Source organism: Rattus norvegicus, chromosome 17 (assembly GCF_036323735.1).
Source record: "Rattus norvegicus strain BN/NHsdMcwi chromosome 17, GRCr8, whole genome shotgun sequence".
NCBI classification, from domain to species: Eukaryota; Metazoa; Chordata; class Mammalia; order Rodentia; family Muridae; genus Rattus; species Rattus norvegicus.
In genome coordinates, this window is record NC_086035.1 from 58,222,612 (window position 1) to 58,248,253 (window position 25,642).

A 25,642-nucleotide genomic window follows, 5' to 3' on the forward strand; every position below is an offset into this window, starting at 1 on the left:
CTTCTAACCTTCTTCACACTCACCCCAAAGAAGCTCTTGATACTCTCTAAAGCCATGGGATGACAGAGACTGTAAAATACATTGAAGACTTTGGATGAAGTTTGGAGCAGAGTAAACAATGAGGAAAACGGATATTTTGCAGGATTTGGCCTAGAGTCCAAGGTCTGAAAATGCTGTTCGTTAATTCAAAGTTACAACGGCAGAGGAAAGAACAAATGAACGATGGGGAATTGTGGGGAGTCTGGGGCTCTTCCAAGTGACTATTTTGGAAGACATTTCTGTGGCAGGACTCTTGTGGTATAGTAAGCAGAAAGGAGAAGACTACAACATAAAATATGTGGGGTAGATAAAGTAGGAGGAAAACCAACAAAATATTAATTGTAGCTATTAAACGATGAGACTTCACCTTGTAGTTTGGGAAGGTATTTTTCTTCACGATCCACGACAAATATAGATTTCCATCATAATCAGAGACTAACTTGTAAGGTGGGGAAGAGATGAAACAATGCCACAGCCTGGTATACGGTGTGTCAGCAGTGGGGAGCCTGACGGTCAGAAGAAAGCCTTCCGTAACGGGCTAATGAAAGAATTCTTTCTCTAGCCCCCAGTGGACGTTAGCTTGTGAGTCAGCCAGAGTCCTGCCAGTGGGACAAAATACTTGGGACAAAGGAGGAAGACATTTGGTTCAAGATTTCTGAGTCATGAGCCATAATCTCTGCTGTGAGCTGGAGCTTTGTGGTAGAGAGATGGGTCAAGAAGGAGAAAGAGAGGAAGGGGTAGGGCATCAATGTCCATTTGAAGGCACACCCCCCAGTAGTGTGCTTTCTCTATAAAGGCTCTACTTTCCAAACTTTTCAAAAAAATTTCTTCAGTGTATATGTGTGCACACAGGCAATGAATGTTCAGGCAGATGTGGCTATGCACTTATACATGTACCAGAAGACATCAGGTGTCTTACCACTTGCTCCTTTATTTCCTTGGGACAAGGTCTCTCATTGAACCCAGAGCTAAGCTGATGGCCAGCAAGCTCTAATTAGCTGCAGCAAAGGAGCAAAGTTTTCCAACCTAGGCAAGAACCAGTGTCAATCATCTCTGGAGGGGAAATGGCATGCTAGATGCATGAAATATCAAGGAAGATGACAGAGGGGTCCAGAAAGTGTTAGGGGCACCAGAGAGCAAGCTGAGATGCAAAGGGCACAGATGTTGGGGGAGGGAGTTCTCAAGAACTAGTCTCCAAGGGAAAAAGAAGTGTGCTCATAATGTACAAAGTGGTTGGTCCTGAGGAAAATGAGAAGTCTACTTCTGAATGTCTTGAAAACCACATGCTTGGATAGAAAGAGGGTTGCTGCTTCAAGACTCTTTTGCCAAATAAAGATAAGCTAAGAAAAGAAGTAATCACTTCCTCTTGCATTTCCAAATCATGGAAAATTAGATTTTCATCCTAAATTAGGATTTGTAGAAATACTGAATAAATAAAACATTCAGGGAGGGAAATAGTAAGATTGCATGCTTAGAAATTCTGAGGTTTTGAGAGACAGACACAGAGACAGGTGGAGGGGAGGGAGGGAGGAAGGAAGGGGGAGAGAGAGAGAAAGAGAGAGAGAGAGAGAGAGAGAGAGAGAGAGAGAGAGAGCCAGATCACATTGTAGTGCCAACAATCTTCCCATTATCTTGAACTTTGGAGATGTTTTTTCCTTTTCCCTAGATATTGGGATGACAGCTCATGCCAGGTCTGTGCCAAGCTTATCCATTAACTTGGTGCCACTGGTTTTAATGAAGTAGGAGCCCCACTAAGAATAAGGCCTATAGAACAGCTGGATGACTTGGCCATGACAGTGAAAAAACACATATCTATGAATTTAGAGGACCTTAGGGGATTCTCCTTTCTTTCAGTTTTTCTTAAGTCATCTGATATAATTATTTTTCAATCGTTAAATGGTTTTCAAAAGCATTTTCTTCCGTGGCTTATGATGCTTGTTAAATTATGACAATACTGGTGTGTCTTCTTTGACAAATAGCTCTCATGATTGTTCAAAGATTGGGGGTCCCTCTTAAGCTAGAGGGTATGAAGTAAGCCATGGTCAAAGTTGGGCAATGGCCACAAAGGAACACTGAAGGGTTTGGAAGGGTTGGGACAGTGTTCATCAGCTGGGAACTTTGTCCTAGTGGAGGCTTATTGCTTTGTAACACATTTCTCCAACAACCCTTAGTCGGTGCAGTGTACATCAGCTTGCACTCAACAAGTTACTACTTTCACTTCAGTTTTAGAACAAAGCAGCTTCAGCCAACTATGGCCCAGAGAGACAGAAAAATACAGGAAACGGAATGTGACCCATGGGGCAGAGCCATCCTGCTGTGTGCATTGGCAGGAGGAGTCATCCCCATATCTAGCAGAGCCATCCTAGAAATATCTGGGGGATGATGTCCTCAGGCCACCGCATTGTGGGTAGACTCCTTTTATGTGGTCATCAGGTCAAGGCCAAGCTGATCTAATCTGCGAATGTTGAGATGAAGACAGTTTGATATTGTATAATGTGAGGAGAAAGGGTGCTGAAAAATCAGGGTTATATAGGAATAGGAAGCTGGGAGAAGGGAAGCTCATGAGCCTGAGACATTTAGGGTAGGGGGTTGGGTGAGAAGAGCTGAGAAGAGCCAGAGAGGTATTACTGGGAGAGCCTAGAAGCCAGCATGCACTTTGTATGCTAATGGATACCACAGATATCCATTTGCATTGAGTTTCTTTTGAACCTGACAGTCAAGTGGAGTTTGGTAGGTTTAATTTGAGTGGATATTGTGTATGTTGGTGATAAGTACCATGATTTTCATCTTTTTGTCCCATAAGAATTGCCATCAGAATTCTACGCAGGATGCAGGAGTGTCCTCTCCAGCAGTGTTGATCTGAGAAATGTTCCCTGGCCAGAAAGATTGGCCACAGTCTCTTGAGGATGTAGGAATTGGCAAACTGGCTGGCAGCCTTTGTAAGGTTCCTTAGTGGCACAACTTTTAACCTTCAAAAGTCTCATGTTTGAACAAATAAGTCATGGCTACATCCTTGGGAATCTTTACAACAAAGAAGAAAAGTTTATTCTCTGCAGTCCTTAGACATTGTGGAGGTGATTTTCCAAGTACTAACATCATCAAGTTATTCTGACATCTCTGAACTTAGATCAAAGAGAAGTGAAGACATAGAAAGGGAAATATTTACTTTCTTAAAATACACCTTGGATCCCCTCTCCAATGTTGAGAAGGGATCCTGTGAGGAAAAGGGATACTCATTACGGATCTGAGGAGTCATGGCAAAGCGCCCTTGCACCTGCTGCAGATCAGGAAACATCGCATCCTCTTTTCCAATCAGACGAGTCTTTGCTCTCACAGTTCTTCTTCCAGCCCTGCCTGAGGAGGAGATAGAAATGGGGACAGTGGAAGAAAGTGCACCAACCAAATGACTGTAGTTGTAACCTCCAGAAGGTACTACCAGTTAACCTGCTTCCAACATCCAAAGTTGCCATTCTTCTGTTTCATTGATGCCTTCTGTCCTTCCACCCTCACCCCAATTTCTCCTAGTCACTATTGGCCTCACCAACAAGCAAACTAGTTTGGTAAGGATGGATCCCTAAGACCCACAGCTCTGACCTACCAAATGAGCAGCCTGATCAGCAGTATTCATTAGACATACAGCTGAAAGACATGGATCCTTTTCAGTCTTAGGTGAGGTTTTTGCCCAGTTGTCATTCACAGACTGGACCATTTCCTCCTCTCTACTCTTTTTTATCTCCACCAAATATTGCTGCAGTCTCATTGTCATGAATCCAGAGCAAAGCCAGGCTTCCTGCTACTTGGTGTATCAATAAATGCCTCTTCCCTTCACAAGACAGCAAGACTTTCCCCATACTTGTTTGTACTGTGCTCCTCTGGACCCACACTCTCACGGGATGAGTATCAACACACCCAGGTCTCTTGTTTGGACCACTCTATAGGTAGCAGTTTTTCATGTCTATGCTAGCCAAGGTGAACAGACACACTGTAGATCTCACATCACTAACATCACTGTCTATGCATGCTAGCCCTGTCTCCCAAGGACACACTCACCAATAGTTCATCCCTTGTGTCTCCTTAACAATTTTCTTGGCACAGAGAATGGCATCTGTGAGGTCATCAGTGGTCAGTGCTGTAAAGAAAGGGGATGTGAGGGTCAGTAGGGCTTCAGCTGTCTGGGGGTTGTTATGCCAGAGCGCCTTATGCCAGAGCCTCTCTCTGCAGTTTTCTGGAAGAGGCTTGGAAGATCTGTGACTTTCCCTACAGAACAAAAACCCATGAATTTCCTCACCAATAATACAGGTTTTGTTTTAAGGCTGTCCTCACTATGGCCTACCTGAGGAGAGAATGGTGGTTACTACCTGCCTAGAAATGGCCTCCAAGCCTCCTTGATGTAAACATGACTGAAAAAGTCAAACATCAGACAAATAAAGAAGAAAAGAAAAGAAAAAGAAAAGTGTTGAGGTTTGGTCTTTTGCTATCTATTGTAGTACGAAGTATGGGCCCCTAGACCTGGTTGTCCCAGAGATGAGAGAATACACACTTACACCTTGACCCTGAGTTATTTCTGACCTTTACACAAGGTCCATTTAACAGCTTTGGAAAAGATTGTGGACTTGCCAGTGTCTTACTGAGGTCTAGCTCCCAGCGGTGGTCATCAATTTGACACCATTGCTGTGTAGCCTAACATTTTACAATAGAAATGCATTATTCTGACTGTCAGAAAAAAAAGCAACCAGAAATAAGAAACACTGACTTGAAATGTCACATTTTAATAAAACATCATAATAGGCAATTGTTTGTAAATTTTTCCTTCAGTGTGCTGGCTTAGTTTTAATACTACTTTTCTTAGAAGATTGTGGTCATGACATTTCCTTCAAGCAAATTTATTCAAAATGTGACTTATTTTGATTTAAAACAATCTACCACTTAACAAGGGAAAAAAATTGAGACTGGATTGATCTGGAGGCAGGAGCAGATGAAACGGTGTACAAACCATTGCTTTCTGTTTAGTGTCACCAAGAGAAGCAGAGCTTTGCCGGCGTGTAAGTCTTGTTTCTAGAAACACACATATCTACAACAGCTATTCATTGCCATCAGTTAATTCAGTTAACATAACATCTACTGTGTCAGACACACAGTAAGTATCTGTATGACAATGCCCATTAATACTCACAACATTCATTGTCTCTATAAACTGAGCCCACATGCCCAGTAAACGAGCCTGTTTTTAGAAGTGACTAGGTTGACCCTAGAGCAAGTGGAATTGATGATGTCCCTAGAGGTGGGAAGGGAACATCATACATTGTGAGGGGGGAACCTGTCTTGTTCTATTCTTCTGTGTAGAGTACATCCTATGTATGTGTCTTAGGTCAAGAGTTGGTCCTGGAGCACAGTTTGAGCCCTGAATAGGGTTCACTCACAGCAGGATCAGGTGCTGTTGGATTAGGGAAGAGAGCATGATGGAGGAAGTTGTTTGACAGCTTGGAGCGCTACTTGGAGCTGAGTGTGGTGGAGCATGCCTGTGATTCTAGTTCTTAGGAAGTATAGGCAAGAAAGTTATGAGTTCAAGGTCAGCCCCAGCTATATATTAAGTATGAGCTCAGTCTGGATGACAGAAAATCAATACTGTGAAAGAAAGAAAGTTAGAAAGAAAGAAAGAAAGAAAGGAAGGAAGGAAGGAAGGAGGGAGGGAGAGAGGAAGAAAGAGAGAGAAAGAAAGAGAAAGAAAGAAAGAAAGAAAGAAAGAAAGAAAGAAAGAAAGAAAGAAAGGAAGGAAGAAAGTCTCCTGAAAATGATTGGATTAACTTAGGGTTTACGAAGCTTGGGGCTGAGAAATAAGGAACCAGATGCAGAGCAGAGATGTTGAAACAGAGAAATCACCACACAGGGGCAGCAGAGGGCAGAAGTTGGGAAAGGCAACAGGCTTTTAGAAGGATTCATGCCAATAACTGTTTCTGCTCAATTTACTCTTAATAGACAATTCTGTCTAGTCGAACAAGAATAGGAACAGTTCTTCAGGATCCGTATGTAGAGGGATGGTTTACGCTACATTCTACACCAGAAAACAGCAGCAGTTGTTTTCAAAGAAGTGCTTGCTTCCAGTTAGAGCATGTCCAAGTCCCCATGCCTCCTCCTGCCTCCCAAATAATTACAAGCTCCATGGTTCTGCCTTACATCTCTTTCTCTTCTCTGAAGTAACAAAGGCCAACTTAGATGCTAATCCAGTGAGAACCAAGATTAGCACTCATGGACTACACTCTGTGCAGACACCAGCAATCACTTTCTTTCCTGTAACCGTCTCTCATTGGCAAAGCCATCTGTCATTGGCAAAGCCTATGTTTTGAAAGAAAATAAAGATTGCCATTATATCAGGACATTCATAAATATGCATATGTGCATGCGTATATTTGGGTATTTTAATTTATAATGTGAATATTTACTTAGTCCATCTTCTGGTGCCCTAAGAAAATGAATGCCAAGAACTAGACAATTTATAAATAAGTTTAGTTTAGAGCATATTGCTGGTGTCTGCTAACTGAGAGCACATTACAGACATGCTCATGCAGGCCTCCCTCCCCATCCTATAAAATCACTAATGCCAAGATAGGGTCCCACTTCTTTCACCCTCATCTAACCTGAACTGCTTTCCAAATACCCCACTTCAAATACCAGTCACATGAATTTCTACATATGAACTGGGGAGGGGGAAACACAGTTAAATGACAGCAAGCACTTAAAACTAAGGTCTGCCTGAGTAGTTTGAAGAAGGAAGGTGGGGGTTTTAGAAATACAGTTTTAAAATAAAAATGCATATGTATGTATGTATGTATGTATGTATGTATATGTATATATATATGTCAATCTATACTATACATGCATGTAATGTCATGTACTTTGTGCAGATACCTAAAGTCAACTGGTTTCTAGGGTTTTACGACAATGTGGCTACTTCTATACAGTAATACAGAAGGACATTGTTCCTGATTACTGCGTTTCTGCCCGAAGATAAAGTAGAGCAGACACTGAAGGCTGATTCTGGGTGTAAAGCCAACATTCTGTTTTCTATTTTAAAGCAAATCAAAACAACCCTAAGATTCCATCTCACACCAGTCAGAATGGCTAAGATAAAAAAACTGAGGTGACAGCAGATGATGGCAAGAATGTGGAGAAAAAGGAACACTCCTCCATTGTTGGTGGGATTGCAAGCTAGTACAACCACTCTGGAAAACAGTATGGCGGTTTCTCAGAAAACTGGACATAGTATTATCTGAAGACTCAGTTATACCACTCCTGGGCCTATATCCAAAAGATGCTCCAACATATAACAAGGACACGTGCTCCACTATGTTCATAGCAGCCTTATTTATAATAGCCAGAAGCTGGAAAGAACCCAGATGCCCTTCAACAGAGGAATGGATACAGAAAATGTGGTACATCTACACAATGGAGTACTACTCAGCTATTAAAAACAATGACTTCATGAAATTCATAGGTGAATGGATGGAACTAGAAAATATCATCCTGAGTGAGGTAACCTAGTCACAACAGAACACATATGGTATGCCCTCACTGATAAGTGGATATTAGTCCAAAAACTTGGAATGCCTAAGAAAAAATTCACAGATCATGTGAAGCTCAAAATGTGGATGCTTCATTCCTCTTAGAAGGGAGAACAAAATACTCACAGGAGAAAATACAGGGACAGAGAGTAGAGTAGGGACTGAAGAAAAGGCCATCCAGAGACTGCTCCACCTGGGGATCCATCCCAGATACAGCCACTAAACCCAGTCACTATTCCTAATACCAAGATGTACTTGCTGACAAGAGCCAGATATGGGTGTCTCCTGAGAGGCTCTGCCAGAGCCCCACTGATACCGATGAGGATGGTTGTAGCTAACCATTTGACTGAACAAGGGGACCCCAATGTAGGAGTTAGAGAATAGACTGAAGGAGCTGAAGGGGTTTGCAACATCATAGGAAGAACAACAATATCAACCAACTAGACCCCACTAGAGCTCCCAGGGACTAAACAAGCAACCAATGAGTACACATTGAGGAACACATGACTCCAGTCACAAAGGTAGAAGAGGATGGCCTTATCCAGCATTAATAGGAGGAGAAGCCCTTGGTCCTGTGAAAGCCCATTCCCCCAATGTAGGGGAATGCCAGGGAATTGAGGTTGGAGTGGGTGGGTGAGAGTGGGAGCATCCTCATAGAAGCAGGGGGAGGGGGAGGGAGTATGGTAGAGGGGGGAACGGGGATAACATTTGAAATGTAAATACATGAAACATCCAAGAAAAATAAAAATTTTTAAAAAGTGAAAGGAGAGAGGGGAAAGTGGCCATGTGGACACTTCCCAGGAGGAGCTGGGGTTACCACCAGGCTGCTTTCTGTGTCTTTAAGAGATGGTACTCTGGTTAAGGGGAGGCACATACTCTAGTGAGAGCATGGCTTGCCCACTGAGAAGAACACCATCATCAATAAGCATGTACCTATTAACAGAGCTTCAGAAATGCATATATTAGAAAGAAGAAACAAAACTATGAGAGCCAATGATTGAAGAATATCTTTCTCACTCTCAACAGAGCTAAGACAAGACAGAAGTGTTATCTGTTTGATAACTACAGAGCCCCCAAGCTTTCTTTAAATGCTTCTTTGCCATGGAGACAAACTGTGCTTGAGAGCAAAGATCAATTGTTAAGGCTGTAAAACCTATAATTATGTATATTCCCTAGGTCATACTGAACATTGCACTGGCCTTTCTCCTTTGCTGAGGTCCTGCTTACTGGATTTCTTTTTTCCTGATTTGTGTGTTGGGCCACATTGTGTGAAGGTATGTCCTTGTATTTTCAGTTGTTAATTCTGTACCCAAAGAGAGCTAAATGCTGGCAGGATCCGGGTATTGTTATTTCTATGGCCCATCTCAGCATCATATTTTAAAACATGCGTCTTTCCTCACTAACCTAGAGGCAATTTGGAATTGTATCTGATTGGCTGCAATAAAGACCTGAGGGCTAATAGCTGGACAGAAAGTGGAAGGCAGAACTTTTGAGAGAGAAGGGGGGATGCTGAGAGATGAAATGAGTCTTGGAAGATTCACCAGTGGACATAGAGTTTAACAGCCAGACCAGAGCACATCAGAGAGGCAGATCTAGCCACATAGCAGGACACAGTGCCAGGATTAGTTGGGTTAAGCTAGACAGCTGGCTGAGAAACTGTCCTAGCTAAAAGACCTAAGCTTTAAAATATTAAAAAGCCTCTGTGTTGTTATTTATACCACTAGTGGGTCTGAGAAAGTCCCGCTATATTTGTGTCTTTGTTTTTCTTGCTTTAATTTATCCTCTTGGTGAAAAACTTCCATGGGGGGGGGCATGCTGGAATCTTCCTCCATATTCTTATTCACCATGCTCTGCGTACTGACAAGCAGATCCAGAGAGAAGCCACCAATGGACTTCCATGTCCTCTGACGTCCCACGATTTAAGTCAGGGTGTGAACAGTGGTAGATAGGGAAAGAGGGAGGACAATGAGTCTGGGGTTATTTCCATCTATATTTTTCTCTAGGTCACTTAACATAGCTGTGTCCCCAAAGAAATGTCGTGTCTCCTCCACAGATTCTTCAGTGAGAAACTGGTCACAGCCCTGGGTCATGCATGCTGCTGGAAGAGAAGGGTAATTTAAATCTTGCCTCGTAATCTATAATAATGACCATCCTGACAAGATATGCCCACCAGTGAAATAGTGGCATGAATGTAACCAACCACTTTCTGATAGGATCTAAGGCCTGCTCCATAGACGAAACCCAGACCTGGCACTGTTGGCATAGCTGAGAATCTATGGCTGTACCTATTGAACCTAGGGACGACTCAATAGTATTATTATGCCAAATTGACACAATATGAAAATGATTCCTAAAGGCTTTTTACTATGCTCAGAGATCAGAACATCACTTGGCCCTTATTAGAGAAACTTTCTTTTGAGGCAGATAACAATTAATAGTGAGACCCTCAACTAGTGAAGATGACTAGTTGAGAAAACACAGTGCTTAGTCCCCAGTGGGATATCCACCACCCTCCCTGAAAGTCTTGGGATCTTTACAGAAGAGGGGTTAGAAAGTCTGAAAGAGGGCTGGAGAGATGGCTCAGTGGTTAAGAGCACTGACTGCTCTTCCAGAGGTCCTGAGTTCAATTCCCAGCAACCACATGGTGGCTTGCAACCATCTATAACAAGATCTGGTGCCCTCTTCTGGTGTGTCTGAAAACAGTTGCAGTGTACTCACATACATAAAATAAATAAAATTTTTAAAAAAAGTCTGAAAGAGTCAGAGGTGATGGATAACTTCAAGGGAACCCTTTTTCAGACACAAGGGGACATATACATACGAACTACTTACAGAGGTTGTGACAACATGCATAAGGCCATGAAAGTCTCAAGTCACAAAGAATCCCAGCAGGGAAAGTAGAGGTGGGCATGAAATGTTACTATGAGCTGAGGAATTACTAGAGTTTGATATCTGCTGGGAGAGTTCATTTTCTTTAGTGGTATGAAACCTGATAGGTCAACCATACTCTAGACCCCACTTTTAAGACTAGTTGGGCAACACAGACTGGACTCATTGAGGAGAGAGGGGGAAGGAAGAACATAAACGTGCATGGAGGGGAGGTAGAAGGATGAATCTAAGAGGAGGTGGCGTACAGGGGAAGCATGATCAAAATAAACTATGGTATTATCAAAGAATTAATACTTAATTTTTTTCCATAATTATAAACTGAGTTTTCTGTGAAGTCAGGACACCATGTGATATACAAGGTGAAGTTTTTAGTTTTTAAATTGTCCAAAAATGTATTCATGATACTCAAAATATACTGATGATTTGACTAAGGAAGGAATTTCTGTTGGAAGTTACTCTTCTTCGGAATTAGATACCTCTTCTCTTTCTACTACACCAGTGTTGCAGTTGAGAAATGTTATGTTGTTTAATCTTCTGTGTGGAACACAAACATTCTTTCTCTTAGTAGGAACACAGTGGATTTCGTTTCTCTTTACCGTTCAGTAATTTGGGGAGGATGAGCCTGAGAGTGAGCCTCCATAATATGAATCACATGGCAGATCTCAGGTACTGGAGTCCTAGCCCTTAGTTTGGGTATTTTGTGTATGTTGTTCTGTGGGGGGAAGTGAGATGGAACGGTTGTACGTTTTTCTGCTCTCCTAGCAAGTCATGTATCATTGTATTCTGCAATATTGTTTATTATCTTGTCCTTATTTCTCCTGATTTCCATCTTTCTCTCCACCCCCCCATGTTGCTATGAGAGATTTCCTCATGGTATTTTCCTTCTCTAATCATTCAAGCTTTGCCTTCTGTCACCAGTTGCTAAATCCCAAATGCTTTCTTTGTTCTGTTCTCAAGATGCCCTGTTTCCTCTTGTTCTAGCTTTATCAATGACCCCTGATGAACACAGTGGCTACCAAGTGGGGATGATGTCATGTGGTCTTCTATTGATCCTCCCAGCTGACCACAAGCACCCAACTGACCACAAGCATTGTGGCTTAGCAGCACAAGCTTTTCTTATAGTGCTGTGAAAGGGTTAAAATCATGCATTGGCTCACACAGAAATGGTTTCATGGATGCTGCTCAACTCCCTTCTCCTTCCACCCCTTTTCTTTTCTTCTCTTTCTCTGTCTCTGTCTCTCTCCCTCTCTCCTCTCCTATCTTCCTCCTCCTCTTTCTCCTCCTCCTTCCTCTCTCTCTCTCTCTCTCTCTCTCTCTCTCTCTCTCTCTCTCTCTCTCTCTCTCTCTTTTTCCAAGACAGGGTTTCACTATGTAGCTCAAGCTGCCCTGGAACTCACTCTATAGTCTAGGCTGTCTTTGAATCCACAGAGATCCATCTGCCTCTGCTTTCTGAGTGCTGGGATTAAAGGCACATATCGCTATCCCCAGCTCCTTTCATCCTCTTTATTCCAATCATGGGAGGGTGCTGCCTACATTTAGGGCACATCTTTCTTCCTCAGTTAAACTCAGTGAACACCTTCACAGACATGCTCAGAGGTGTGCCTCATTAGTGGTCTAGCTGTCCCTCAAACTAATCTAGTTGATAATTAAAAGTAACCAAAGTAGAGAACAAACCTTCAGGAGTGCCACTATTCAGCTCTGTGTACGGAAATGCACAGGTCTAATGATCTCACTTAACAGGAAGTCCCTATGAACAAGCAGTTAGAGAATGCTAATGAGATTGACCTGGACCTAGGAGGGTTGAAAAGTCTTACCTTCCGGAAGAGAAGGATACAGGCAGTTTGAGCACAGAAGATATAAAGCTGAAAAGGAATCTGCTACATGACATCAATAGCCCTCAACTGTAAGACAGCACAAATTTGCTTTGAATGGATTCAGAAAAGAAACCTAAAATCAAGGAGAAGTAGACCCAGGGAACAGTGTTTTATATTGAAGGCTGGTAAAGAACTAGGGGTTGCCTCGGAAGTCTATGACTATTCTGCATTAATATTGAGTATGGACAATCCTCTAGATCAATCAATGCATGATTTGGTTCTCTGTCCATGCAACAATAGTGCTGCTTGTCTTTGAATGTACCAAAGATCAATTAAAACAGTTTCTGCTCCCCAAGGATGTGGATGAGAATATTTTATGACTGACTTCAACTCTGTCCTTTATTGTTTCTGTCTTTAATAAGTGAGTATTTTGTGATCACCAACAATAGCCAGATAATGTTCTAGGTATTGGGAATATATCTATAATTGAGAGAGGAAACATAGCGTTCTTCCTGGATCTTTCCTACCTGTTTCATAGTTGGGTTTCCTTTTCACTAGCTCCTCCTCCTATGTCCAGCTCCCTCCCCTATGTCCAGCTCCTCCCCCTATTTCCAGCTTCTCCCCTGGTGACCACCACTGAGGACTTGCTCTCACTACAGTTGACACTGTGATGCTTAGGTGGCATCTTCTTTGACCTATGTCACCCCCTTCTTGCAAATCATGCCCAGCCGCCATTCACCCCTCAAAAGCAGTTTCTAGCCTTTTCTACCCTGTTTGCCATGTCTCTTTAGTTTCCTTTTCTTCCCCATGAGAAGACTGTCTCAGTATTCCCCTGCCCCTAAACATTTCCATGTGAGTTCTTTGTTTTACTATTTCCTTTGCCTGGAATGATTCTTGTCTCTGGATTCTCAAATCCTGTATATCTTCCATATCCCAGATTAGAGGTTTTCATAAAACCCTTTTTCTTTTTTTGATAGAGCTAGAGATTGACCTTAGAGTTTCCAACATGCCAGACAAATATTATACAATAGTTCCCCAGCCCTGGAATTTCTTAAAATATCAGTTTTCTCTGGAGCCCATCAACTGATCCCTGTCCTGCCCAGCCAAGGACTTAGCTTTTGTATGAGTCCATATTCTCTTGTTACTGGGTAAGGCTCAGTGAAGCAGAACATGACCACTATGTTTTATTGCTTTCTGATTTCCATGCTGGCCACACAGTGTCCCGAAATAACAGAAGTGAAGGAGCAGGAAGTGAATTTCAGTTTAATTTCTACTCTTTCAGAAGTGGAAATTGAGCCCATTTTTCTTAATCCACTCAAGGAAATGGTCCTGGGCACAAAGAAGATCAACTCTACTATGCCCTTGGCAAGGAACGCTTCCCAGTTTTCAATAGGAATGTTTCAATCCATGAAAAGAACTAGGTCATTTGTTCAATCCTGTCTTCACGGAGAGCTTACTAAAAACCACCCTCACAGGAATAAGCCATTTGTGCACACACACTCCACAGGGGAAGCTACCGAGTCATCCACGTGGCCTGGAGCAGACTTACTTGTGAATATGACCTCTGAGCTTTAAAGCAGATAAGGTGTATGTCCTTTGATCTATATCTTTGGCCCTGAAGCTCCTCCGAATCTGGGTAATCAGAAACAGTACCTGAGCAGGCAACATGGCAGTGATTCTTCTGATGTTTTTTTCCATTTCTGCACCACGTGAAGCTGTTTATCTGGAAAATGCCATAGTCAGTGCTCCCGTCCTCCAGGACAGTCTCTGCTGAAGTGTTGTAGTGACTCTCATAGTATGCCATGCAGAGCCCTAAATGAGGAGGAGAAAAAATGTTGTCTCAGCCTGCTCTGTGAGGTGAAGTTCTTTATACATGCTATCCAGTGGCTTCCTCCCAGCAGCCCTTTGGGCAGGACACACAAATGAGAAATATCATCCAGATACAGAGACGTGTACAGGAGCAGGGTGCCACACCAGAACCTGCACAGTAGCCAGTAGCTAAGCCTCATCTGAGAGAGGAAGCCTAGCCTATTCCACACACTGCGATGGATGGCATCCTTCTTCTTTTCCCTCCCTGAGGTCACGAACACAGGACTGTAGCAAGGACAAACCAAGGGCTATGGGAAGACGGTAGAGGGGGAGGAGTGTGCAGTTTGGGAGAACATGTGAAGAGCTAGCAGCCATCTCTAGTAGGGGTAGAGTCGGCCAAGCTGGAGACCCCCAGGTGAAAACAGAGGGGACCTAGAGCACCTCAGCAGACACCAACTCTCAAAGGTAGATTGAGGCTGGAAGCTTGGGAGGAATCTCACAGTTTCCAAGGGTAAATCCCCCGTAATTGTCCAGGCCGGCCTTCACAAAGACTTTTGCCAGTTTACATCGAGTGTAGACTTTGGATTCTGCTACTATGCCGAGGCTCATAATTAGGGCGAAGACACCGACAGCCTTCATCCTGAAGGCCTGTTGGAAGCAGAGCCTGCCGAAGATCAGGAGAGCAGTCAGACATCGATTCACCCCCAGACCACCAGTCATCAGTGAGCAACTCAGAATAGAGAAAACCTGCTTGTGGGCATCCCCGCCTTAGGACTTTCTCATTGTGGACCCCCCACCCCATCTGAGTACTTCTCTGTCCATTTTGAACCATTTTGAACCTCCATCAGGGAAAAAAGAAAAAAAACCCACTCAGACACAGTACACAGGGCAGGAATAAGACTGGAGCCCTTGCTGCTGTGTCTTTAGAATCAAACAGAAATGAGCCCTCCCTCACTGATATCCAGGGGGAAATCACGGCATTTCTAGATTTTCACCTTAACTGTCTACATAGAAGACAAAAGAAGAGCACATGGAGGGAGGCACTCCCTACATATGCACTCAGAATTTTCTTATTGCAGCCAGAGATGAGATATAGGAGGACCTACGAAGACATGGAACGTTGGTTTGGTAAAAGATCTATTCTCTGTCATTCTCCAAGTTTGATGCTTTTCCAGATGGAGAGGTGTTGCTTCAAACCTATCAGCCTCTCATCTGACACTGTGATTGGATGGGTTTTTTGTTTGTTTGTTTGTTTGGTTGGTTGGTTGGTTGGTTGGTTGGTTGGTTTTTAGGGGTCTCTGCACTATTACTCCAGTTGAGGTACCTTTATGTTTAGCCTGGTGAATTACAGTGGAGAAAGGACAATGGGTCACATAAGTGGGAATTGTTGAGAGATAAGGAACAGGGACAACCAAGGAAGCTGGTGACAGGTTGTTTAAAGGGGTGGAGAAGCAAGAGTTGCCCTTCTTGCTAGTGACTGGCTTCCAACAAGATCTCCCATACAAATAATACCTTCTTCAAGCAACCCTGCTTTGGTGGATGAGGCTGGTGTGAAGTTTCTGATACCTACTTGGGACACTGACTCAAGATTTGTACAGTTTTTGTCTATTGTTGTTTTCTGCACCTGTGTAGAATCTTCTAAAGGTTTTAATTATTCCTATAGAGAAGGATTCCCCAGTTGAGAAGTAAGGTTGAAAACCAGGTTCTGTGTGCAAACATGGACTGGTAGAGAACCACAGAGGGGCTTTCAGTTTCTAAGCAAGGGAGTAACTTGGTGCTGGTGAAGGACAAGACTTGCAAACTAGATGTAGTTTACCAAGTAAGGTTTAATTGGAACCTTAGTCTGCCCATATGGAGGTTCATTGTGCTTGACTGTTTCCATAGCGCAGTGTCAGGCCCAAGGAACCATGTCAGAGGGTGGAGAGCACCAAATTTACAATACTATCTGTCTCTTCATAGGAAATGTGTTGGTCTGCGGCTTTATACCAGGTACACAAAGTCAGATAAATGATGTCAGATGCAGAGCCTACAAATCAAGTCAGATTTCATCCACTGCATCAGAATCTGCTCAGAGACATATTAAGACAAGAGCCATAGCAATGGCAGCCCCAAGCAACTGTTTGGAAATGCTGAATGCTTGCCCTTGCTGAGCTGGTCAAACAGATGAGGCTCTGCTCTTATGGAGAAGGCAGATTCCCAGTGCTGTCTGTAGATCATTTTCCTAGGTGATCAGTGGGAGGAACCTGGTTCTACTTACTCAGTCAGTGAGTGGTAGTTCCCAGTACTTTCCTGAATCTCCTGAAGCCATTTCTGATTCTCATAAGGCACAAGTGACCCTTCACAAACTTCAGGGTTTCTCCGTAGTGCCTTAGCAAAGGAAGAATTCTTATGTCTTTTGTTTCCAGTTGCCTGGAGGTTCTAGAATCCTGAAGTTCAGAACAGTCTTGCTATATGCCTGAGCCATTAGACCACTTAACCAGTGTCTCCCAAGTAAGATCACCTCTCTAAAATGGCAATCTCTAAACTTCATCCCAACCATCATCACTAAGTGGGCATGAAGCCCAAATCCAATTACAGGTTCCTACACTTCCATGTCTTACCAACTATCAACATATATATCATATTTTAAAGTATAGAGGTTAAATTAACATTAACGGTTTTATCAACATAAAATGTATTTGCTGTAAGCAAACTGCTATTAATAAAATATTTCTAGAAGACCAGGAGAATTCAAGTACAACTTAATAGCATCCAAGAAGACAGGAAAACAATTTACAAAAGTGCAAAGAACTGCCAGGACTAATAAAATACTTGTAATGTGGTTAGCATCTGTGGTAGTTTGAATATACTTGGCCAGGCAGTGGCCTTACTGGAGCATGTGTGGCCTTAGAGGAAGTGTGTCACTGTGAGACCCTCCTCCTAGCTGCCTAGAAGACAGTCTTCTAGCTGCCTTCAGATAAGATGTAGGGCTCTCAGCTCCTCTTCTGCACCATGTCTACATGCATGCTACCTTCTATGATGATATTAGACTAAACCTCTGAATCTGTAAAGCAGTCCCAATTAAATGTTTGCCTTTATAAGTGTTGCCTTGCTTATAGTGTCTCTTCATAGCAATGGAAATGCTAACTAAAACAGAAGGTGGTCCTAGGAGTTGGATATTGCTGTGATAAGCCTGACCATGCTTTAGTTTGGAAGAATGTAGATTTGGAGACTTTGAATTTGGATTTGGGAAACAATGGAATGCTTTAAGTAGGGATTAACAGACCACCCTAGTAGGAATATGAAAGACATTGGTACCAAGGGTCTATTTCTGCAGTTCTGCCTGTCCCAGAGCCTGTCCATGGAAAGTTTAGACTCAGACATAGTGGTACACACCTCTAATCCCAGGAAACAGAGGCATGCACATCTTTGAGTTCAAGGCCAGCCTGATACAGAGCAAGTTCAAAGTAGATAAAAGCTTAGGTCCATGTGTGGTGGTACACAACTTTAGTTCCAGAACTCAGGAGACAGAGGCATGTAGATCTCTGAGTTCAAGGTCAGTTAACAGGGCAAGTTCGAGGATAGCCAAGCTCAGGAAGTGAAGAATGTAATAGAACAAGGGGTCCATGTTCCAGCCCCAGCAAGCAGCAGAACTCAGCCATGTGATTCTGGCCTTAGAGTCAAGAATAGAAGGGGTTTCTGAGACAATTGATGCTGATTAGCTGGAACTAACAGATTAGCACAAATTAAGAAGAGAACAACATCGTTGAGGTGAAATCTTGTGAGAGTTTTCTGAGAGTACAAAGAAGCTGAGTTCCAGAGATAACCAAAGTTGTACCTCAGGTACAACTGGACTTGGCATAGTAAAAATTACCCAAGTGGTACTGGTTTTGAAGGCATGAAGGGGTTATAAAGAGCAGCTGAGGCTTGGCAATGTGAGAGGCCAGGAAAGGAATTGGTGAAGGTGAAGCTGCCGATGCAGTTGACAGCCTGAGACTGAAGGGGTCATGCAAAGTTGAGCTTAGCACCGTGAAGGGAGCCCGTGAGAGGCTATTGGTGAAGCCTAATTTCAGCAGGTGACCCCAGCATATTGGAAATGCCAGTACCATAGGATGACCACCAAGAGCAGCAGCAGTAGTCGAGTCAACTAGAGCCTAGAGTGCTGCAGAGGGCAGAGATGGAGAAGTGATGCCAGCCGTTTGGAGTAGCCTAGAAGATAATGTGTGGATCCCAGACATTGAAACAAGAATCTGTGAAGTTGAAGTTGCCTCGAGACCCCAAGATGTTAGAGGTGCCAAACCTGGATACTTGCTGAGGAAAGCTGCTAACAGGGCGTAGAACCAGCCCAAGAGAAAGAAGTTTGTTGCAGTCAACAAAGCTGAAAGGAATTGGGATCTGAAGAGCACTTTGACGTCAGACGTGGAGATGCTGAGTTTAGAGTTAGCCCAGCTGACTCTTGGTCTTGGTTTGGTCCTCATTTTGGAATGTTCTTTGATGTTGGAAGTATGTGATCTAGTTTTTATTTCTATTTTATAAGGAATTACAATTAAGAGGTTGTATGAATCTCAGAAAACATTTTGAACTTTGGACTTTAAAAAACACCTTTGAGACCATGATAGACTATGGGGACTTTTGAAGTTAGTCTAAATGTATTTTCCATTAATACTATGTTTTGGTATGGCCCCCATAGACTCATGTCTTTGAACAAGCCTATGAGGGCCAGGGAGTGGAATGTAGTAGTTTGAATATGCTTGGCCCAGGCAGTGGCCTTGTGGAAAGAAGTGTGTCACTGTGGGGATGGATTGCTAGACCCTTGTCCTAGCTGCCTAGAAGATAGTCTTCTCCTAGCTGCCTTCAGATCAAGATGTAGAACTCTCAGCTCCTCTCCAGCACTATGTCTGTATGCATGCTGCCATGCTTCTAGCTTTGACGATACTGGACTAAACCTCTGAATCTGTAAACAAGTCCAACTAAATGTTTGCCTTTATTAGAGTTGCCTTGGTCATGGTTTCTTTTCATAGCAATGGAAACCCTAAGTAAGACAACATCCTTTCATTAGTACTGAAAGCATCGGTATAACCCGAACGATTTAATTTCAAGCTCATTTATTTCCAAACTTCAATGGGACAGTACATCAAGCTAATTTTGATTTGAGAACACAGGTCTAGTTAGAAAGGTATTACTGGTTGTGCTTAATCACTACATTTTCTGAAATCTCATCTGTAAAAAAATGCAGATATTTTCCCCAAATTTACTTTTAAGTCTGCATCATATAACATTGTTCAGAGCTAGCCTAACAGTTGCAGCTCATCTCTGTGTGTACTGTATATACTGTATATACTGTGTATACTGGAACTGGTTCTTTCTTCTAATATAAACATGTTATAATTAATAATCTTACACATAGGTTTTGTTTTTTACTTTTCTAAGAATATCTACAGGTTAAATTCCTTGGTTTAAATTATCTTGGAATGGCTGAGTTTTTATGATCCTGTAATCTATCATTGCATTGCCTTCCATATGCATTCACACCAAGAGGCAGGGCTCCTTCCCCACTGCCTTCCTTACACACTTAAACATCAAATAGAGGAGTTTCCATTATGAGGTAAAATACAGTTCCAATGGAGCTTCAGCTTCTGCTTCCCTCACTCCAAATTGCTTGAGCACCTTTGTATGTGGACTCTGCTCATGGATGTTCTGGGAAGTGTGTGATGAGAGAAAAAGTGGAGGTGCATTCCCCATCCCCTTCAGAATGCTACAAGCCGGATTTTACCAGTCAGTGAGACCATAGGAACAGCTTGAGAATCTTTTTTATTCTTTCTAAAATACAAGCTTAATGTCTTTGTAGGAAATGGGGGAAATATACAAAAGCCATTCACATTTCTGTCTATCATAGTAGTCACTCTTCTATTGCTATGTGATAACACTCCATCACTACCCACATTTATAGAAGAAAGAATTCGTTTAGACTTACAGGTCCAGAGGGTTAGGATCCAAAGGGCAGCAAGCAAATGCCGCACATGATGACTGTCACAAATGGTGACTGGGGCTGGAGGCTGAGAGCTACAAGCTGAGAGCTCATCTCTCACATTGCAAGCAGGAAGCAGAAAAAGCCAACAGGCAGATGACTTTTGAAACCTCACTGATACACTTCCTCCACTAAGGCCACACTCCCTAACCTACCCAATAGCACGAAGTAGAAACTACCTATTCAAATGGCTGAGATTGTGGGAGACCCTCTTATTCAAACCACTGCAGTGCACCAATCGTAGGAAACAGAATGATAAAAACACCGTTTACAATAGCCATAAAAAGTGGAGTATGTAAATAAATCTAATAAAATGAATGCAAAGTTTATGTGCTGTTGAAGAATCAAAGAAAATCTAAATGAACAGAAATGACTCATCAGTCTTCAGAACTTACGTTAAGATTTGACTTTCATATTTAGTAAAGTCTCAGATAAAATTCCACAACGTTGCTTTGGAAATATCAGTCAGGTTATCCTAAAACATATTTGAAAACAAAGATGACTGTGATGTTTAAAAGCATCCTGAAAAGATGACGAAAGGGAAGGGCAGACAGCAGCTGACTTTAAAATAGCATCACTCAAGGTGGGGACCCCTAGCAAGAAGAAAATCAGTGGTCAGTGGAAGAGAATCCAGAGCCCATTCGAGGAGCAAGACAGCCTTGGTGAGTATTGATGGAGACACAGATGTAATTAGATGAGATGATGGTCATTTTAACAGCAATGGGACAATGACAGACAACAGAGTCAGTAACAGAAGGCATGGAGAAGATGTATTTGACACTCTACGCAAGGCTTAACTCATAGTTGGTTAATGACCTACTTGGAAAGAGTAAAATTGTAAACCTTCTGTCAGTTAACACCAAAAATCATCTGAATTTTGTGCTTTTGGGGTAGTATACCTAAAATTCCATTTCTAAGACCAGTTCATAAAGTAATTAAAAGTAATTATTAGGGGCTGAGGATTTAGCTCAGTGGTAGAGCGCTTACCTAGGAAGCGCAAGGCCCTGGGTTCGGTCCCCAGCTCCGAAAAAAAGAACCAAAAAAAAAAAAAAAGTAATTATTAGCTGGACGTGGCCAAATCAAAACTTTACCTCTTTGAAAAATGCTGTTAAGAAAAATAAAAAGACTAGCCACAGTTTGTGAAAAAATATTTACATATCATGCATCTGATAGAAGCCTTAGATATATGTATATGTAAATGTATATGTATATATGTATATATGTGTGAATATATATGTATATGTGAGTGAATATATATGTGAATATATGCATATATATGTATGTATGTATTTCAACAATAAGAGCGAATAACCCAATTAAAAAGTGAGCAACACTGACAATTGTGGCATTTTTACTACACCCCTCCTCCAAAGGTTCAGAAACCATCATGAAAGGTGAAGTGGGAGTTGAGTAAGGGAGAACTGAAGTGAAGTCGTCCTCTGGACTCAAGGATTCCTCTGCCCTCATGAAATCCCAGAGGCTAAGGCTGTCTGCTCAGGACCTGCACAAGATCAAGCCATCAACATTTCAGCATGGAGTGGGGAGGGGCCCTCAAGACTCCTCCCCTAACTAAGAAGCCATGGACAGTTGATGGCTTCTGGGGAAAAGTCAGTAGGGGTATGGCTCCTCATAGATTGACCATGCTTCAGTGGATGACTCTACATTCTTGAATACACAGGAAGCCCAATTACACTTGGTGAATTGTTACTTTTCTTTTTTCAAAAGGAAGAGACAAGGTTGGGAGGGGATGTCCAGGTGGAGATTGGTCTAGGAGGAGTCAAGGAAGATGTGGGAGCTCTAGTATAATCAACATACATTATGTGTATGCATGCATATAAAATTCACAAGGAATGAAGAAAATGTATTTACATTTTTCTTTGTAAAATGAGCAAAGCCATCTGAAACTAGCATCAAAGAAATGTAGATGGCAAAGCAGTTCAGAGGCTGGTTCCCATCATCTGTTACTGAGATAGTTTTAAAACTATAATTACTCATTGCTTTAGTGCAAGCTGGAATTCTGATAGCAAACTGGTTGTACCCGATAAAGTCAATGAGGCAAATGAGCATTTGTTCCTTGCTGGCAGGCAGCATGACTTGGCCTTTTTGGAAAGTGCCTGGCTAGTTCCTTGACACAGGCTTATGGTACAAACCTAATGACCCTAACCTACTTATTCAAGGAATCAAAACATTGTATTCATATAAAAACAAGTTAAGCAAGGTTTATAGCATAGCTTTGTGGGTAAACGAAAGGAACAAGAGATAGCAAAGATGTCCTTCATTGGGGAAAGTTAGTCATGAGCCTTTGTACATCCTACTGTGGACAGCAGGACTGCTCAAGGGACCGACCCTCAAGACCACACATGATTCAGATGCATTTTGCTTAGTGAAAGCAACTTAGTCTAAAGACATGAAAAGACAAAACCATGGGTCTAGAACACAGGAAGTTGTGGTCAGTGATTGTCATGGTTTGAATATGCTTGGCTCAGGGAGTGGCACTCTTTGAAGGTGTGGCCTTGTTGGAATAGGTGTGTCACTGTGAGTGCGGGCTTTTACACTCTAGTCCTAGCTACCTGGAAGGCCCTATTCTGCTAGCAGCCTTCAGATGAAGATGTGGAACTTCTCAGCTCTGCCTGCACCATGTCTACCTGAACGATGCCATACTCCCGGCTTGATGATAATGGACTGGACCTCTGAACCTGTAAGCCAGCCCCAGTTAAATGTTGTCCTTATAAGATTTGCATTGGTCATGGTGTATGTTCACAGCAGTAAAACCCTAGTTAAGCCAGTGATCAAGGAAGGGTTTGATGACAGAGAGTCAGACAGAGGAATCTCAAGTCATTGGAGATATTCTCTAGTAGCAGGGTAGTGCACACTTGACTTTCTGAATGAGCTGAAGCTCATAAAACCACACAGCACTAAGAGTCAGCATCTGTGTATGAGTGAAGAAAAAGCAACCAGAATGTGGGGGCTTCCTGAGATGACTTCAAGCGCAACAACAACTTGTTACAAAGGCATGTTGACCCTCCCAGGGAGATGTAGGAAGAGCTAATAATAGAACTGAGAAACCATGTTTGTTTCTTCCTAGCTATTTAAGTCTAAAGAAAAGAACTGTACAGAGATTCTGACCTTGGTTAATGACTTTGTTTCTTCGAAGGGTTCACGTGTCTGGTGTGAGGACCAGGGAAGGCTCAGTTAGTGATTTGCTTGTTGCAAAGTTGTGAGGAGCCAAGTTTGGATGATCAGTGCCCATCTAGAAAGCTGGGCACTGTGATTTATGCCTATAATCCTGGTACAGGGAAGATGGTTTCAGGATGATCCAGAGCTTGCTAGAGAGCTCAGTGAAAGTCTCAAAAAAGTCTGATAGCAACTGAGAAGAAACCCGCTGACCTCTGACCTCCACATACATGCCTACAAACATACACATGCAGTGACACATACATGCATGAGCAGACACACACACAAACACACACACACACACAATCAAAACTGTGTGTATAAACTAGGGTTGAACAAATGCACCAATAGATTATAGCTAATGGAAGAGGGGGCAGATTTCACACTGACAGGGTAGCTATATAGAAACAAAAGAATAAATCTAAAGATGGTGAATGTGAGGGAGCAGTATCAACATCTACCACCAGTCATCAATCCTCTATCTATCACCTATCATCTCCTCTTGGGATATGTGTAGACAAATACGTTTATTCTTAACTTGTCTTCTCAGAGAACCTACACATAGTGACATTTCAGTGGTAATGAACGTACCCAATGCCCAGAATCTGCATCCAGTTTTATTCTCCAACCAAAGAAACCAGAACTTACTGGAAAGTTGGCTGGTTTTAGAATGAGGGCAGGAAAAAAAAAAAGCAAGATGAGGCTGAGCCTGGATCATCTTGTTAGTGTAAGAGGAAGTATTTAAAAAGAGAAAAAACAGAGGGTGTGGAGTGGTTGAACATATCAAAGGGACAGTGAAGCCAAACTAAATAAACTCCTCAGGGCCAGAACTGACACAGTTTGAACAACGAAATAAACAGCCATGCTATGATATTATAATGAGCAAGAAGGAAATGAATGTTGCTGAATGCATGTGAGTGAAGGACAGAGCAAATGTCAGAGGGAGAATGTTACATTTTAAATGATCTTCATGGATTATCGTTGAGCTCCAGGAAATGGAAATTAATTCCCTTCCCTTCCAGTAGGGGCTGGGCTTAATCCCTGTTTCTAACAGACAAGGAAAAGCAACAAGGCTAACTTTGTAGTGAAGAAGTCTGGCAGACTCCACTTGAGGTATGGGACTAGGGTTGACCTCATCAGTAATGGGCCACTGTGGTTTTATTCCCTCAAATCAATAGGCCCAGTATGATGCAAAAATGTTGAGAACACCAGTATAACTGTGAAATACTGGGCCAGTACTTCTGGAACTTGTCAAGTCATGACAAATGACTCAAGGAAACTCTCAGAGACAAGGCAAGGCAGAACTATGATGAGTATATCCAGCTAGCAGGTCCCGGAAAGCTGGGATCTTAGAGCTGGTGCACAGAAGGCTGTAGTCAGGTTCAATGACAGGCATGCTGTGGTAATGTGTGATATTTTGTGAGCGAAACCTGGGGAAAACACAGTGGGCCTTTGTGCCCCTGGGCACATTTTCTGTAGGTCTACAACTGATTTGAAAGCAAGTTAAAGGGTCTGATGATTACTATGCCATGGTGACCCACCAATCCCAGAAAAGCTTAGCAAACGTGACATGTTTCACTATTAGGAAAATGAGTAACCCATTCCCACATGTGACACTCTTTTTAGTTATTTACCAATAAGAAATTCAGTAAACAGATATCATAGATGTTTTTAAAGCGTATTCCTCATGGAAAGTTAGTGTATAAACTCTATTAAGAATTTTCTTTCTATAAAATGAATCACAAGAGATGTAGCCTTCTGGGATGCTTAGGATCCCTGGGGTGTGCCTTGAAGATTGTGGGCCTCTGACTCCTGTTCACCACTTTTGCTTCTTGACTGAGATAAATAGTTTCATTCTGCCTGTGTTCCCAGAATAATCATGAATTGGCACCTCCAAACCTGTGAGCTGAAACCAACATGTTCTCTTTATAAGTTGATTAACTCAGAGATCTCATTATGGTGCTGGAAAGCTTACAAGCACTACTCTTCATACAGGTACGCTTGGATGTGAAGTCTGAGCATTGGAATTTTATGTAATAGCCTTCCTTCTATACTGAGGCATACTGCCGTATGTTGCCATACACTAAAATCAATGAATAGGTGCATTATTCTTAATCCATTGATCCGGGAGCTGTAGAAGTAAGACAAGGACACACTAGCCAAATAGCATGCGTATAAGCACTCAAGCAGCTAAACTGACTTCTGCCCCAGGAAACATCCAAGTCAGAAACACCAACGCAACCCAATGTAGACTTAGCCATTGTAATGGTATGATGGCAGTGGTGGCTTCCATGTGTGCAACATGTGCACATTTACTATGCAAAGTCCATGTAACACGGACTGCACTTTTT

At 42.4% G+C, this 25,642-nt stretch overlaps 1 protein-coding gene across 2 annotated transcripts; it reads right to left on the bottom strand.

Annotated features, from left to right (window-relative positions):
- Nucleotides 1-3,052: 3,052 nt before the first annotated feature.
- Nucleotides 3,053-16,509, bottom strand: Lyzl1 (lysozyme-like 1). 2 transcript variants are annotated; one of them, NM_001108882.1, is made up of 5 exons: nt 16,368-16,484; nt 14,611-14,774; nt 13,955-14,113; nt 4,090-4,168; nt 3,058-3,393 (listed from the first exon to the last, which is right to left on the bottom strand). In NM_001108882.1, the coding sequence occupies exons 2-5, from the start codon at nt 14,747-14,749 to the stop codon at nt 3,324-3,326; spliced, it is 447 nt and encodes a 148-aa protein (NP_001102352.1). In that variant the 5' UTR covers nt 14,750-14,774; nt 16,368-16,484; the 3' UTR covers nt 3,058-3,323. The 2 variants fall into 2 exon arrangements, with proteins under 2 accessions (XP_038951908.1, NP_001102352.1); XM_039095980.2 differs by lacking the exon at nt 14,611-14,774 and having other exon boundaries at nt 3,053-3,393; nt 16,368-16,509.
- Between the last annotated feature and the right edge of the window lie 9,133 nt (nt 16,510-25,642).

What these genes read in the sequence shown, in the direction of transcription:
- Lyzl1 (NM_001108882.1), bottom strand. Translation starts at nt 14,749, where the DNA reads ATGAAGGCTGTCGGTGTCTTCGCCCTAATTATGAGCCTCGGCATAGTA. An exon ending in GGGATTTACCCTTGGAAACT is followed by an intron (nt 14,114 to 14,610) that starts GTGAGATTCCTC and finishes CTCCTCATTTAG; the next exon opens with GGCTCTGCATGGCATACTAT. An exon ending in CTGCCATGTTGCCTGCTCAG is followed by an intron (nt 4,169 to 13,954) that starts GTACTGTTTCTG and finishes CTTTCTTTACAG; the next exon opens with CACTGACCACTGATGACCTC.